Source organism: Galeopterus variegatus, unplaced genomic scaffold (assembly GCF_000696425.1).
Source record: "Galeopterus variegatus unplaced genomic scaffold, G_variegatus-3.0.2 Scaffold6822, whole genome shotgun sequence".
Lineage (NCBI taxonomy): Eukaryota > Metazoa > Chordata > Mammalia > Dermoptera > Cynocephalidae > Galeopterus > Galeopterus variegatus.
In genome coordinates, this window is record NW_007732933.1 from 5,171 (window position 1) to 22,427 (window position 17,257).

At 34.7% G+C, this 17,257-nt stretch overlaps 1 protein-coding gene across 1 annotated transcript in view; it reads left to right on the forward strand.

Moving 5' to 3' along the window:
* Window positions 1-259: 259 nt before the first annotated feature.
* The window catches only part of LOC103606751 (leucine-rich repeat-containing protein 7-like), a gene marked incomplete at its 5' end in the record, with an annotated part of 93,450 nt that continues 76,452 nt past the window's right edge, over window positions 260-17,257 (forward strand). The window contains one exon of the mRNA XM_008591303.1: window positions 260-377. Coding sequence (XP_008589525.1) covers window positions 260-377 — 118 coding nt within the window. The remainder of the gene's footprint in view (window positions 378-17,257) is intronic.

Genomic DNA, 17,257 nt, shown 5'->3' on the forward strand with positions numbered 1-17,257 from the left:
CAAATTGAATATTAATAAAAGGGGAAACAGTAGAATACCTTGGGTTTTGAGTCTGGGTAGCAGAAAACAGTGAGGCACTAACATGGGGTTGGAAAATGAAAACAATTGAAATATGGGTGTGGAGGAAATTGAAGCTTTTATAGCTGCCTCTTTTACTACCACATTTACAAACATGAAGACTAGAATTTTGTTCCTGAGTTTATGTATGAATGGACTTAATCAAATTGAGATCTAATTTATGACTAATTTTCTTTTACAGCAATTGTTCAACTGTCAAGCTCTACGAAAACTAAGTATTCCTGATAATGACCTTTCAAATCTGCCAACCACTATTGCTAGTTTAGTTAACCTTAAAGAACTCGACATCAGCAAAAATGGTAAGATTCTCATCTCATCTTCAAATATCTTGAAATTTTTTTATAAAAATGTGCTTTAATGTTTTCTCTTAGTAAGTGATATAAAATAACTTTTTCTTTGATTTTGTTGCAACTGTAAGTTAATTTTTTTGAAAAGTTAAATTCTAAATTTTAAGTCAAAGAAAATTTCTCTCTCCTCCACTTGCTAATGTGCCTGACACTCTCATGCCTTATTTCCCTGTGCATTAAAATATGTGACCTAATTTTTTCTAGAATATTTTGATGGCTTTGCACTGCTTATTCCCTTCATTTTTAGAGTACCATTTTTTTTCCAGCATGTCTCTCTCATGCCTTATTTCCCTGTGCATTAAAATATGTGACCTAATTTTTTCTAGAATATTCTGATGGCTTTGCACTGCTTATTCCCTTCATTTTTAGAGTACCATTTTTTTTCCAGCATGTCTGAAATATTGCATGCTCAGCTAGGACTACCTGTTCACCCTACCTGAAATTATACTCCCAGTTTCCCTTACTGGGCTCCATGTTTTCCCCTAGCACTAACTGTTGTCACAATGTTATATAATAGGCATATTTACCATGGTTATTGTCTATCTTCTCCTGACCCAGAATACAAACTCCTTTACGTGACCAAAGGGATTTTTCTCTTTTGGTCACTGATATATCCCAAATGTCTAGAGCAGTGCCTGGTAAATAATAGGGGCTCAATAGGATTTATTATATCTGGCTAAACATGACTATCTGGTGTTTTTGTTAATGATGATGCTGATGTTACCATTCATGTTGATATTTTCCTTTGAGTGTTTGAGGAAGTGACACTTAGAGCTTCAGAAAATCTCCTGCATCTTCATTCATTCATTAAATCCTTATTTCCTTCCAAATAACATCAGCTCTCCATTTTATTAGAATAAAGCAAAGGTCATTCACAATGAGTTATGTCTAAGCATTGTGAGGATAGAAAACATGATCCCTCCATCACTAAGCTAGTTGGTTAAACTGCGTGTGTGTGTGTGCACGCACACTCACGTGCACATGAGTAGTGCTTTGTCTATTTAGTCAATACACTTGGTGCCAAAGAGAAAGTCATGAACAAAACAGGTACCTGCCCTTTTGAAACTTACATTCTAGTGGGTGAGTTATACATTAATTATAATTATAAATGATTAAATAAACAGTTTTGTGAGAACATACATTCAATATGAACGGCATGCATATGAGAAGGGTATAATCCAGTCTATGTGGTTAGGGAAGGTTTCCCTAAAAAGCGATAATCAAGCTCAGACAGGAGAAATGGAAGTTAAGTAAATCTGATATCCCTAAGAAATCTGATGCCTTATAGAGCTCCATGGCAATATCCTAGGGGCCCTGCCTCTCTTCTTTCTGCCAGGAACTCTCCTCCCCAGATACCTGTGTTGTTCATTCCATTACCACCTTCAGGTCTTTGCTCATATGCACTCTCAACAAAGCCTTTCCAGACCATCCTATTTAAAAGTAAAATATTGCCATTATTTTCCACTGGAAGCACATCCTATTCCTCTTCCCTGTTTTTTTTTTTTTTTCATGAGAAACTGACATACCATATATTTAAATTATTTATGTATTGTCTGGACTCCCCTTACTAGAATTAAAGTTCAGTGAAGCCCCAATTTTTCTGTTGTTATTTTGTTTACTGCCATATCTCCATTGCCTAAAACAGTATATGGCACATTATAGGAGCTCAATAAACATTTATTGAATAAATTCATGAATTGATAGTTGGTCTAGAACATGAAATGCTTGTTGAAATGTATCAGTAAAAAAAGAAAAGAAATATACCAGTGTATATGGTATATTACTAGTGATTTTCTTCAATTCAAATCTATGAAAGTCATCAAGAAGTTTACAGTGTCACCAGGGAGATAAGACTGACATCCATAAATAATCAGTGAATATTACAAAATACTTTATAATGAAGTGCTTAATTATATGGCACAAATTACAATTATAAATTCTTAAAGAACAGGAAGATTAATTAAGACTACTGTATTATTAGGGAAGAGTTCAAATAAAGGATATGGCCTGAACATTTCTATGAAACAAAGTAGCATCTGAATAAAGGAAAGCATTTCATTTGAAGGAGACAATAGAAGTGTAAAAAAGAGATGCAAATATTTTTCTATAGCTATTTGACTTACCACTTACTGGGTTTTTAGGAAGATAGTCTTAAAAAGACCATATACAGATGTAGAGAGAATAGCAACTAGATTTAGACCTATTGAGAGATGACCTCAGGAGAGAGATAACATTGTTCATTTAAGAATAGATTTATAGAATATCTATTTGTATGGATTGATATTTCTGTAATTTAATAACAATTATTGCTACTTATATATTTATATGCATTCATACATCAAACCTATTTTCATGTACAATTTTGGAGAAATATGATATGACCAAATACTGCACCTTTTGGCCTTCAGGAAGGTTTATCTAGATAGTCCAAGTAAATAAACATCTATATTACTTTCAAAGAGGATCAGGAAACAATTTATTACCAAATATAAACATGGAACTCCTGAGAAATATAACATATTTGTGAGCAAATAATAATTCCTGGTGGCCCTCTTGCATTAAAACATATCTCTTTCCAGGAAGTGAACCTGGAAAGAGATTATGTAAATTATACTTCTTCATCGCAGAAATAAATCTGTGAGCATCCTTAGAAATCCTTGCAAATATTATTTGGGGGCTTTTAGCTATGCTCGTGATTCCCTATATTCTGGAATTATTTATGCAAAGAGACATGAAAGAGATGGTGAACCATTCTGCAATGCTAGTATAGTACTAAAGGCTTGATGAGCATGATGATACATTAGCCATCGCCAGAAGTTACACAAACAGGAAAAGATTTCATCACATCAGCCCTTTCAGAAAATCATACCTAAAGAAGCCATATTGAATTCTGTGACAGTTATTTAAAGAGCATAATAATACATCTTTTGTGAATCTGTCAGGTGAAGGAAGAGCAGATAGCAGAAAATATGTGTGGCATCAGCATCAAAGTTGACAAGGTTGGAATAGCCCTGGTGGAAAAGAGGCAAGACAAGAGAAAATACAAGCAGTATTGGTATTTAGGGTCAGAACATAGAATGTGTGAGAGACTCATTTAAGGACTAGTTAATATGGGTAAAAATGTGCTTGAAATGTTTTTGAATTACATGAATGACCTCTTAATGAAACTAATTCACTTTTAGACTGTTGTAAATCTGATCTTGGTTGTCCATGTGGCCTCCAATCTTTACTTTTCATGTCCAGTTCTTTTGTCTGTTATCCTGATTCATCATTTTTCTCTTTGAAATTCAAAATGCTATTTTATACTAAAACCTTTAGATAAATGAGCTTTTCTGTGCAGAAAGATACCTGCACAATTTGAGTGAATATCTTTTATTTACCTCTCTAACCACATTTCCAATTGGCCATCTCCCTTCTATTTTATCCTCAGGTAATACCAAATTGTCATTCCCAAATGCCTCAGGTTGGTTCCTTGTGACAAAGGAACTGTACTATTTTCTTCACCCCAAATAATCTTTCCTCCCCACTGCTGTACCTCATCAACCAGACAGAACTCTCTTTACCTTTAAAAGGACATTTCAAATCTCATTCATTCTGGGAAGCATTCCTGATATGCCCTGCACAAAAAGAACTAGTTACACCTTCCTCTGTGTTCCCTTTTTTTCTTGTATATGTTTTTGTTTTGAACTTATCTCACTTTTTAATTTAATTTCTATGTATTTGACTAGATTGTGAGACTTGACATTAGGGACTATTTTATCTATTTATGTACTCCTAGCTACGAGCACAATACCTAGCATGCATGGTAGATGCTTAATAAATGCTTAGCAGGTAAATAATCATTATACAGGAGGATATTTTTAAAAAATATAATGTATATTTATACTACATGACATTAGGGACCCGACATAGGATAAAGTCCTCACCTGTTACACTGGGAACTCTCTAAATGTTTTAACAGAGTGCTGAAACAGAAATGACAATGCTTAAATAATGAGTAACCATTAAAATAGCTCTAACCTGCCATATAGTAATATGTTTAATATCCATGTTCCTTGGGGTAATGATTACTTCATGTCAAGCTTTGACCACTCCCTTGAGCTTCAGATTAGTATAGCCAACTGCATTCTGGACATATCTATAATGTGTTCCATAAACACCCCAAACATAATATATTTTAAAACCAAACTCATCATCCACCCTATCCAGCCTTTCCTTCATTACCCAGTTCTTAATGTTACTGTTATCCACACAGGCCTTCAAGGCAAAAAATCTATTCTTTGCTCCAATTCCCATATCCACTCCTGCTAAACTTACCTCTTAAATATATGGGCAAGTCTATTTCCTTCTTACCAGTCCCATCCTTACAGTCTCAAATTAGTCTTTGTCTGTTTCCTAGACAACTTAAATAGTGCCCTAATAGGTCTCATCTCTGTTTCTTCCACCACAATTACCAAACCCATCCTCCACAAAATTTTAGCACTTTTCCTAAATTGCTAATATGGCTGTGTTACTCTCCAGTTTAAGATATTTCAATTGATCTGTGATAGTGTAGAGTCCCTAACATGGAATTAAAAGTCCCCACAATTGACTTCTACCTACACTTCCATTCCACCTGTCAATCCCCACCTAGGATGGTTTGTACTTTTTAACTGTTTGGTCTAGTTACTGAATATCTTCCTCAAATATTTAATACTGTTTCACCATCCTCATGACTCTATTTGTATTATTTCTTCTGCCTAAATCACCTCTCATGCCTCTTTCCCCTGGTTCAATCTTACTCATTATTCAAAACTCAATTCAGATGTCATTATTTTCATGTGGCCTCCAAACTCCCACCAAGGGTTCCTCCTTTCTACTAATATACTCTATGTATTCAGCATCCTAACACTTAATATTATATTAAAACACTTGACACTTAGTTATAGTAAAATATGTATGTGGTTTTAATTTTTAAACTATTAAATGTTTTAAGCACAAAGAAAATAATAGGAGACACCAGTGTGCCCACCACAGAGATTAAAATGTTAGCATTTATTATAGATATTACACTCTGTGGTTTTAATTTTTAAACTATTAAATGTTTTAAGCACAAAGAAAATAATATGAGACACCAGTGTGCCCACCACAGAGATTAAAATGTTAGCATTTATTATAGATATTACACTCTAATCTTTTTTAAATAAAAACTTTATCCTTTCACTCTTTGTCTGTGTGGGTCTTTACAGGTGAGGTGAGTCTCCAGAACACAGGATATATTTGGGTCTAGCTTTTTAATCCAATCAGTCAGTCTTTTGAGTGGGGAGTTTAATCCATTTACATTTAGTGTTGTTATTGAAAGGTGTTCACTTACTCCTAGCATTTTATCAATTTTTGTTCAGATGTTTTAAATATCTTTTGTTCCTTTCTTCCTCTTTTATTGTTTGTCTTCCATATTTGTTGTTTTTTTGAGGTGGTTAGATAATGTTTCTTTCTCCTCATTTGCATTTTTGTTCTAATAATGCCATTCACCGCAACATGGATGAACTTAGAGAAAATCATATTAAGTGAAATGAGACAGGCACAGGAAGAGAAATACCATATGTCCTCACTTATAAGTAGGAGATAAAAAAAAGAAAGAAATGTACAACAATCACAATAAAATATTGAACTTTCAATAGACGAGAACAGAACTGAGGTTACCAGAGGGGGTAGGGTAAGGGGGAAGGAAGGAATTGGTAAAGCCCAGTAACAATCAATTACATTGTATAATGTTTAATATACTAATTATCCTGATTCGAACATCACATATTACACACAGTTTTGATATTGAATGTTGTACCCTACAGATATGTACAATTAACTATGTTCCAACAAAACATAAATTAATTAATTTCAAGAAATTGCAAAAGCAAAAACACCTGAAAAAGTTAAATAAATAAATAATTAAATGAAACTTTACAGAAACTTGTAAATGCTCATCCCCATCCCTTCCCACTTCCTCCCTCTCAGAGTTAATGTCACTAAAATTTCAATGCAGTGCTAACACATTGTATATATTATTCTGCAAGATTTTCATTCCACATTTTCATTCTGAAATTTGTCCTTGGGAATTGATGTGGATCTAATTGCATCAACAAAGTACTGAAGTTCCCACTGCTCCATATTTGCCCACACTTGGGGTTATTAGATGTATTAAGTACTGACCAATCAGATGGATATATAAGGGTAGGTTGGTATGTTAATTTATGTTTCCCTAATCCCTAGTGAAGTTGGCATCTTTTATTTTTTATTTTTAATTGGTAAGTTTAGAGTATCTTTCTCCACAAATTGTCTTTTTTGGTTCACATTTACTTTTCATTTTTCATCTTTTAGGTTCTTGGTGATATGAAAGGTTTATATTTTTCAAACATTATTCCCTTGTTGGTTATAAGGGCTACAATTATTGTCTCCCAGTTTGTGGGTTGTCTTTTCACTTCATTTGGAATGCCATTTGTCATGAGGAAGTTGCCAATTTTAATGTACTAAAATTTACCACTTTTCCCTTCAAAGTCTGTAGTTTTACAACTTAAGAAATTCCGTTTGGAATGCCATTTGTCATGAGGAAGTTGCCAATTTTAAATGTACTAAAATTTACCACTTTTCCCTTCAAAGTCTGTAGTTTTACAACTTAAGAAATTCCTCCCTTTTCTAGTATCTTAATGGTATTTTTCTATATTTTCTTTTTAAACTATTATTTTTCTTTACACATTTAGGTCTAATTCATTTACAATATCATTTTGTGCTAAGATCAATATTTATCTTTTTTCTGTATGAATAGATGACTAATTGTTTAGCAACATTTGTTGAGTAGTCCCTTGTTTTCCCACTGACCTGTAATTCTACCTCTTTTACATACAAATAGCCTTTTCCCAAACTCTCTATTTTGCTCCATCACCTTGTTTACCTGTTTTTGTGCTAGTGCCACATACCACATTGTTCTAATCAATTAGCTTAATATTGTTTTAGATTTGGAGCTGGGGGGTTCTGGTAATATTATTTTAATATCTGAAAATACAAATCACTCTTTTTCCTTTTTTTCTTTTCAAAAGTGTTTTGCTCTTCTTGGTACTCAATTCTTCCATAGGCATTTTAGGTTTAACTTATTGAGGTTTACAATCCATCAAAATTTTTTAAATTGGCTGAATTTAAAGATCAAATTTTGGGAGAATTGATATCTTTGTGAGGGTTAATATTGTCCACAACCATGGTATTTCCCTTTATTTAGTTGTTACTTTGTATCCTTCAAAAAAAATTTGCAATTTCCTTCAAGAAGGTATTGCAAACATTTTGTGAGAGTTATTTCTAAGTACTTTAGGTTGCCAGTTTTATAAATTATATCCTTTTCTAAAAGTACCTTTTCTAATTTTGGTTGATGCTATATAGAAACATTACTAATTTTGATATCTTGATCTTACACTCAGCCACAGTGCTGAATATAAGTTCTAACATATAACCAGTACATTCTTTTGAGTTTTTATGCATAAATCCTGTCATCTGCGTAGGACAATTTTATTTCTTTATTTTCAATTCTTATACGTTTATATCTTCTTCAGTCACTTATTCATAAGCTATAATCCAACTAGGAAATAATCCACTTCATCATCCAGATATTTTGTTTTATTTTTATTTATTTTTTGTAGGTTTCTCTTACACTTTTTATAAATCTCTACCATATCTATGACTGTTTTCCTCTTTGCATTCTAACATTCATTGGGCCATCTATCTTTTACTCTGTTTTCAACCTTGACAGAGGTTTTACTATTTTATTAAACTTTCAAATAACTCTTTTGGCTTGTTGGTCTCTTCTATTGTTTGGTTTGTTTGTTTGTTTTATTTTCTAACTAATTAATTTTTACAGTCTCTTCTATTGTTTGGTTGGTTTGTTTGTTTTATTTTCTAATTAATTAATTTTTACATTTCTACTTTCTATTGCAGCTATTTGTATTATGCTCCTTCTTCTACTCCCTTAGTGTTTACTCAGTTGTTTTTAGTATTCCAATATATTTGGAAATTTTTTAGTCATAATTGCATTATTTTTATTAAAATATATTGCAGACCACATGATACTAGTTTCTTGTTATTCATTGCTTTTCACATTGTGACCAAGTATATGGTCAATATCTTAATGTCTCTATTGCTTATAATAAAAATACATATTATCTGGTTATTGGGTATGAGCTAGAGATCTACTATATTATAGCTTATTTTCCTTTATATTATAAGCTTCTCCAGGACAAATACCATATGTTCATGATTTTTAAATACTTGAAACATTGAAAGCATTCAGTACTTGGAGCATTTATCTACTTAGAAGTTCCAAACCACCTAATGAACTAGAAAGAAATGAACTGGAAAATGAGCTTTCAACCTCTTGTGTTCAATAAAGATCCCATTCTCTCTTCTTAAAAATAAGCACATTAACCTTGATCTTTCTAAATAAATTTCAGTCAATATCACTGATTACCAAATTTTAGTAAAATTGACTGAAATTCTTCTAGATAGATAGAAATACATAAATATACATGCTGCATGTAAATCACCCTTCTCTTAAATTTTTCTCTTCCCTAATTCCATGCAGTAATCCATGAGTAAATGCATTGGCTTTACACGCCAATGGACTTTTTATCCATCATTCCTCCCATCTTAATTCAATAGCACAAGAAAAATACAGATGATTTTACCTGTCAGTTTTAAAAAATTCAAAAAATAGTAATGTTAAAATCTTAATGTGCATCAGAGATGAATGCATCATGATATCGTAATCTCTGAATAAATAGTCTATGCCTGTTTGTAGAGCTAATGCATGGCCATAGTGGAGTAAATTGCTTTGTATGGTAAAGCAAGATGATGAATAATAAGTTTTAATTAGGAAGTGATTTCATTTCAAGTGTGATTGTTGATTTGTCATGGCTTCATAGAGACTATGACACTATAATTTAAGGATTTTAATGAAAATGAATTAATTTGAAAGTTCTTCCTAATTCTGTAGTAATTTAGTGATTTTTCCCTCATCCACTAAAATTTATTTCTATACGAGAATGGATTTGAACAGTATCATAGTGTGCAAAATCACTATTGTTAGTTATAATGAAAGGCAATCAGAGCTGAAGGCATTATTATGTGTTTTATCAACTTGCCAGTTAGTCCACCCCTTCCCCCCAATGCATGCAAAACACTGAAGACAAATTATATCCTCTGCTTGCATGGAAGAGAGGGAATTTTTCTCTCTCAAGCACATTAGAGAAAGCGGATATGAATAACTAGTTAAATGATAAAAATCTTTAAACATTTGAGCATATTAAGAGAAGAATTGAGATTCTGGAACTGTATATATTATAAATGTTTAAGGGAGTCTATTTTGGGATGCCTTGTGTGGGTTGGGGAGAAAGCATTGCTGTGCAGTTGCTCTCAATAAGCAATAAATGTGCTCTTCGGTGTTTGGCAAGGCATTAGACCATTTATTTCAAGTAAAGCTTATTATTTTGCCCCACTAAATGCCTCAGTTTTAACACAGTTAATGTGTTATTTGTCTGAAAATCACTAGCACTTCCCTCACTTTAAGACTACCTCCCCTTTCTATAGAATTTACATCTGCCCAAGGATGTACTGTTAAAATAAACCGGATATTGACTCCCTCTGTTTCTGTTAAAGAACATAATGCAGCAAAAACCAGGCCTCTTTCTCCTGCCACCTTCTTAGGCTGATGCCAGGAATTTTTTGCTCTTTTGAATGTCTTCATTAGGGAATAAAAGCAACAAATAATGCCCTATGTGGGTTACCAGCACTTACTCCATGGGAGATAGAGCTTACAATCTGGTTATGTAACTAAATACAAGGAAGAAAGGAACTACCCCCACACCCTCACCCCTCTGAAGTCTGTGTTGGGCTCTGTCACCTAGACTGATAAATTTTCCTAGAGTCGCAGCACAGCCTTTTTGGAACTAAGTAACTAACCTCTCTTCTGTGTCCCAGTAAATCCTAGAAAAATTGTGAGAGACCAAAATTGAACTGGTTATGAATCATTGTGAGTCCTCTCTCTACTGTGCCATACTCCCAACTTCAGTATAAACTCCTTGAAAACAAGAACTGAACCTTACTTTGTTTTAGATCCACAGTAGCTCTGCCAATGTACAGGCAAAGTGGGTGCTCAATAAAGTGGCTGATTGATAATGAAGGAAAAATTCATTAGCCAAATATGAAGAGAGATTATTAAACTGCTCATATCACATTATAGTGGCTCAATATGTTTGTTGTCAAATCAGAGAGAGAAAGAGAGAGAGATAGAATGAGGTGTCCCTTAAATTAACTCATTTAGACTAAGTCAGATTCTTTCCTCTGTGAACCCATTGTTGGCCAAGATAATAAACACTTCTCAGAATTTTCCCCAGGTATGTCCCTAAGGCAGAATCAGTTGTGTGACTGTCTAATTGTAAATTACTTTACAAACAATAGGTTTTTCACTTTATAATGCTACTGAAATAGGCAGGGTCTTGCAGAAGACCTTTAATTCTTCCTGCTGAGATTCCTACTGAGTTCCTGGCTCCCTTCCCTTGAGCAGTTAGAGGTAAAACAAACCATTCCAGTCTGTTTGCTCTTCTTGTTTTCTCTCTCTCTCTTAAGGTTCAACTGACCTGTACAGTTTTTCCCAAATTTACTAACCTAATAGCTGTATGTTTTTTTTCCTTTCTACTATACTATAGATTGCCCCTCTAATCAATACTTCTGTACCCAATAGATTATTGTCCCATTTACCAAATACCCTTGGGAAATGTTTATTTATACACAAACTAATTTTCAAAATAAAATTAAAGTTTATCCTTTTATATATAAAAATTTTCATTTTGTTTTAATCATTCTGGGTGAAAATTATTTCAAAAATGTTTCATATTGCATTATCTTCTTTAAATGAGTGTAATCAATGCCATTTAACTTTTCCATGTTGATTTGAGTTCATCATGGGTTGTGGCATTGAGCTTTTTTTTTAGTGTGTGTAGCTGTTTGCCACTGCACAAAATGAGAATAGTAGACATGGAGAGTTCTGGTGTCAGCCCTGTAGTTCTTCCCATCAACTCCTCTATAATGAGACCATCAGTTATAATTTCTTCATGCTTCCATCCTGTCTATTTCGAGTAGCCCTCTGTTTATTTGCTCCTTCTGATAGCAATTGGTTTAATTGTTCATGGAGAGTACAACAATTCTGAAATAAGCTTCCAGCACTTCTTAGCAGAACATCAGATTCAGAAATAAAGGACTTTATTTCCTGAAAATTACACTCAAAGTTCCAAAAAGTTGATAGTATATGAAATTTGACTGAAGGTAATTACAGAACCAATGTAGTTTGCAGTGTTACTTCAAGGATGCTACATGGTCAGTCTTAAGTGTGCATTAAACTCAGATTTCCAGAAAAGTTGGGGTTGTTCTTATTTGACTAAGAGTAAGTATGGAACAAATGTTCTTTTATAAATGCTACATTAACACTCTTGGGTAGCTAAAACTTACATCTCAAAGTAGGTTAAATCCTATATTTGATACAGGTAGCTTAGCATAGGTAAAATATGTTAGTGTTTGGAATAAGCGTGGCCTGCTTTCAAATTCTGGCTAGCCTCTAAGCCTCACCTCCTTCATTAGTTAAATGGAAGTAATAATCCACCTCACAAAATTGTTGTAAGGAGTATTGTATAAAGTGCTTATAACATTTTCTCAAAATTCCATTCTTTCTGCTCCTAAATCTAATCCAATTTATTAGATACACAAAATGACCTGCTTGTCTTCTCAAAATTGAAAAAGAAATTACAAAAATTGGCATCACAGTTAAAATTTCAGATTAAAATTCCATAAATATATTTTACTTCCTTTTTTTAATAGAAGATATAATATTGTTTTTTTTTTTTTTTTTCTTTTATCAGCGTATGGCACTTACATCACAAAGTAAACCATTTGGGCTAACTTCTCAAAATTGAAAAAGAAATTACAAAAATTGGCATCACAATTAAAATTTCAGATTAAAATTCCATAAATATATTTTACTTCCTTTTTTTTAATAGAAGATATAATATTGTTTTTTTTTTTTCTTTTATCAGCGTATGGCACTTACATCACAAAGTAAACCATTTGGGCTAAAAATATTTGTGAAATTCAGAAAATATAAGCATTTAATATGCACTATTCATGACTATTATCATGAGTATTGATTTATACAAAAATTTATAAATAATAAACATTTTTATGTATTCTAGAGAGTGCTAAATCATTCAAAATTTGGTATTTGTAAAGAAGTCTGTTATATTACATTTGCATGGTAGGAAATACATATCTTTTTCATCTTTAAATGGGTAATCAGAATTTATAGCCTCTGCACTAAAATCAAGTGTTTCTGTGTTTGTAAAGTGTTTTAGTTCATTGCTTCAAGATACTGATGCAAAAATATAATCAAATGCAATTTAACAAGCATTTGCTAGGTTTCCATTGTTTTCCTAGGTTTAACTCAGGTACTTTCAGGATTATCAGGAAATTCAATGTCAACTGATGAATCTCACTGTCTGACCTCATTCTCCTGTCTTTTCAGATCACTCCTTTATACACCTCCAACCATCTTTGTCCCATCAGAACTATCAGCCCATTAATACCACCATCTTCTCATGTGCTACCTCCCAACCTTGATGTTTTCTCTGCCCTCTTTACATGGTTCAGATTCTATGGTCAATCATCTTATTGCTGCCTTGTGGAACCCTGACACTCTTGTTCCTGTCTCAGGTCACTGTGCTTGCTCAGCAAAATTACAACCCTGGCTGAATTAAACTCTTTACATAGTGCTAAAAGAAACTGGAAAAAACGTTCAACCACACTGACTGATATCACATTGAATTTATGATCACAAATCTTAAGTGCAGACTTCCAACAATCATTTTATACTTCCTTAGGCCATTGACTTTCTTTCTGTCCTGGTGACACAATTGAACATCTTCTCCTCTGTCTTCAAACCTCCTGTACATCCTGTCCCCATTTACATAGCTCCTGATCCTCCACTGAGAAAGCTCTCAGAAGAGAACTTACAGGTTGTCACCGTCATATCTGCTCACCTGCCAGCATCTACACCCGTATTCCCTAATTCTTGCCTGTTAGTAGAGATAAACTATTCCTGGTCCTCTCTAAAGCCAGTCTCTCCAGTGGATAACCATCCTGTTTCCTGCCCAAAGATATCACTCCAGCAATTCCTCCTACTCTCTATTGCATCATCAAAATTCTCCTCTCTAATCAGCAGCATGCATGATGTTATTTGCTCCATCCTAAAGAAAACTCCTTGCCTCTTCTTCCCCAGATACTCTCTCACGCCTTTGGAGCAAAGACTTCAGATGGTGTTCTCTATATTCTCTGTCTGCAATTTCTCTCCTCCCATTGTCTCCTAAACCTGCTTCAGTCTTTAAGCCACACTACTCCACCAATACCACCCAGCCAAGGTCACAATGACCTTCTCATTACCAAATACAAGGGCAATTCTTGGTTATCCTCTTACTTGGACTGTCAGCACCATTTGAAATAGTTGATTACTTATTCCTACTTGATAAATTTTATGCTTTTGATTTCTAAGACTCAATACCCTCTTACTTTCCCCATCTCACTGACTCCTCTGTTCAATCCTTTATGTTCATTCTTCTTCTTCTTCCCATCCTCATTTTGGAGTGCTTCATGGTTCAGTCTTTGGTCTTCCTCTCTTTATTATCTACACTCACATCATTGGTGCACACATTTTTCGCATGGTTTAAAGACCAACTATATAAATGAATCCCCAATTTTTTAATCCACAGTCTGTCTTCAGGATATTGATGTAAAATATCAATAGATAGAACTCTCTCCTAAACACTGAGGTCATATCCAAATACTCCAAATACTACTTGACAGCTCCCTCCTAGAAGTCTAACAGACATCTCAAATTACATATGTCCAAAGTTGAACTCTATCTTCTCTCTAAAACTTATTCCATGTACTATTTTTCCCATCTAAGTTGAAGGTAACTTCATCATTCAAATTGCTCAAGACAGAAAAACCTAAAGTTATTCTTAATTCCCTTTTTTCCTCACACCCCACATCTAATCCATCAGGAAATCCAACTAGTCTTATATTTAAAATTTATTCGGATTCGATACCCTTTTTACTCCCTCCACAGCTCCCACCGTACGTAAACCACCATCTTTGTGATTTACTACAATAGCCTCGAATTGGCTTTCGTTCTTAGAAAAGCCAACCTACTTATCAGCCAGAGTGATCTTCTTAAATTATAAATCAGATCATATCACACTTATATCTTTCAATGTCTCTCTATTTTACCCAGAGTAAAAATCAAGGTCCTTGCAATGCCCTAAGAAACCCTATATGAGTCAATATTCCCGTATCTCCCCTACATGCTTCTATTACCTCTTTAACCTAATTTTTTGCTAATCTTCTCTCCCTCTGTGTTCTAGCCATACAGGCCTCTTTGCTATTTCTAGAACACACAAAGCACATTTGTGCCTTACTGCATCTTCGCTGTCTATTCCCTCTGCCTAAAATGCTTCTACTCCCCACCCTCAGATATTCAGATCAGTATCTTTAACTCTCTCACCTTCTTTGTTCTTTGTCTTTGTTCAAATGCCATCTTCCCAATAAGACTCACCCTAATCACCTTAGTTAAATTTGCAATCCCCAGGCATTCCTGATCCACCTTATTCTGCTTTAATTATCCTTTTACATAGCACTTCTCATTGTTAAAATACTATATATATTTTATGTTTGTATTAATTATGTATGTCTTATTGCATGTTTTCCCTGCTAGAATATAAGCTTCACAAATACAAAGAACTTTTTCACACAGTTTTCCCAACGTCTAGCAGTTTCTAACACAGAGTAAGCACTTGATAAATATTTGCTGAATGTGTGAATGTCTCTTTCTTCTCCAGGACCTTATAATTAAAGATAGTGACCAAGATGTCAGAGAACCATATTTTTAAAAATATGGCAAAGCAGTGATTCTTCAACTCATAACCACATACAATGTCATCTTATTTTCTAGTCTTATTTAATTTCAGGCACAATACAATCTGAAACAATAGTCATTAAGGAGAGAGAGATATATAAACTAAAGTAGATGAATAAATTCTCATACAGATGATAGAATTTAAATTTATTTATGTGGATAATATTTAGACTGAAAGTTTAGGAAAGAGAGTAGATGGGAACAGGTAAAAATTATAATACATAAAACAAATATACTCAAAAAGTGAGATTAAAAGACAACTTACATGTTATACAAATTTCTTGTACTTAGCGAAGAGACTATCTATAGAATAGGAGAAAGTTTTTGGAAACTACACATCACACAAGGAGCTAAAATCCAGAATATGTAAGAAACTCAAAAAACTCAACAGCAACAAAACAAATAACCCAATTTAAAAATGGGCAAATCAACACACTCATGAAAAATGCTTAACATCACTCAGCATCAGGGAAATGCATGTCAAAACCACACTGAGATATCATCTTAGTCAAATTAGACTGGCTATTATCAAAAAGACAGAGAATAACAAATGCTGATGAAGATGCAGAGAAAGGGGAACCCTCCTACACTGTTGGTGGGACTGTAAATTAGTACAGCTGTTATGGAAAACAGTACGGAGGTTTCTCAAACAGCTACAGATAGAACTGCCATATGATCCAGCAATCCTACTCCTGGGTATATACCCAAAGGAATGAAAATCATCATGTCAAAGGGATACCTGCACTTCCATGTTTATCACAGCTCTATTTATAATACCCAAGAATTGAAACTGCACTCTCTGCTCTGCCATTTCACCATGTGATATCCTGAGTCACCGAATAGAGTGACCAACAAGAGCAAAGCCCTCACCAGATGTGTTCCCTGGACTTTGGACATCCAAGTCTCCAAAACTGATCTAAAATAAAATCCCAGAGGAGTGTGGGGCCCTCTGGAGCCAAGGGCAGACCCCACTGACAGACAATAGGAGAGCAGGGACCTCAGAAGCTGAAGGCGGAACCCTGCCTACAGCCAGCAAGAGGGTGGGTGCCATTGCACAGGTGGCCCAATGGTACTATAGACATCACCTCCATGCAAGTGGTTCACCACAGCTATCACCATAGCCACCACGACTGCAGGGTAGGCCTGCTACCAGTGCCGCCTCAAGGGTAGCCTGCCACCACAGTATGAGTCACTGTCACCACAGCAGCCACCACCACCACCATGCAGGTGACCCACTGACCACTTGACTGCATTGAAACAAGAAGGGTCACCAACAGAGCCCAGTGGCCCAACCCATGGGGGAAGATACACTGTGGTTTCTCAAGCAACTACAGAAAGAACTGCCATACAATCCAGCATTCCCAGTGCTGTGTATATAGCCAAAGGAATGGAAATCATCACGAAGTAGCATACCAGGGGGTGGGAGGTATGTGTGCAGCCCATAGAACTGCCTTCATCCAGGGAGAGACACATGGAACACCCAGAGATTGCAAAAACCCAGGTTAGCCAGATGGTGTAAGGAAGAAAATTCTCAACCAAAACCAACCCATCTCCCAACCAGGGGAAGCAAGAAACCCAGAAGAGCCTCTGCCTGTAGGAAAGAGGAAAGAGAAAAACATCCCAGGGACACCCACTCAAACTAAGGAACTCCAGTATACCCCAGTTGTACCTATTAGGGTCCAGGATGCTAGAGAGGGTGACAACAAGTCCATCCAGGGTCACCCACACCAGCCAAAGAGCAACAGAGTACAAAAGTATGCCTGCTACCCATGAACTTGAGAACTCTCCTGCATCCTCAATG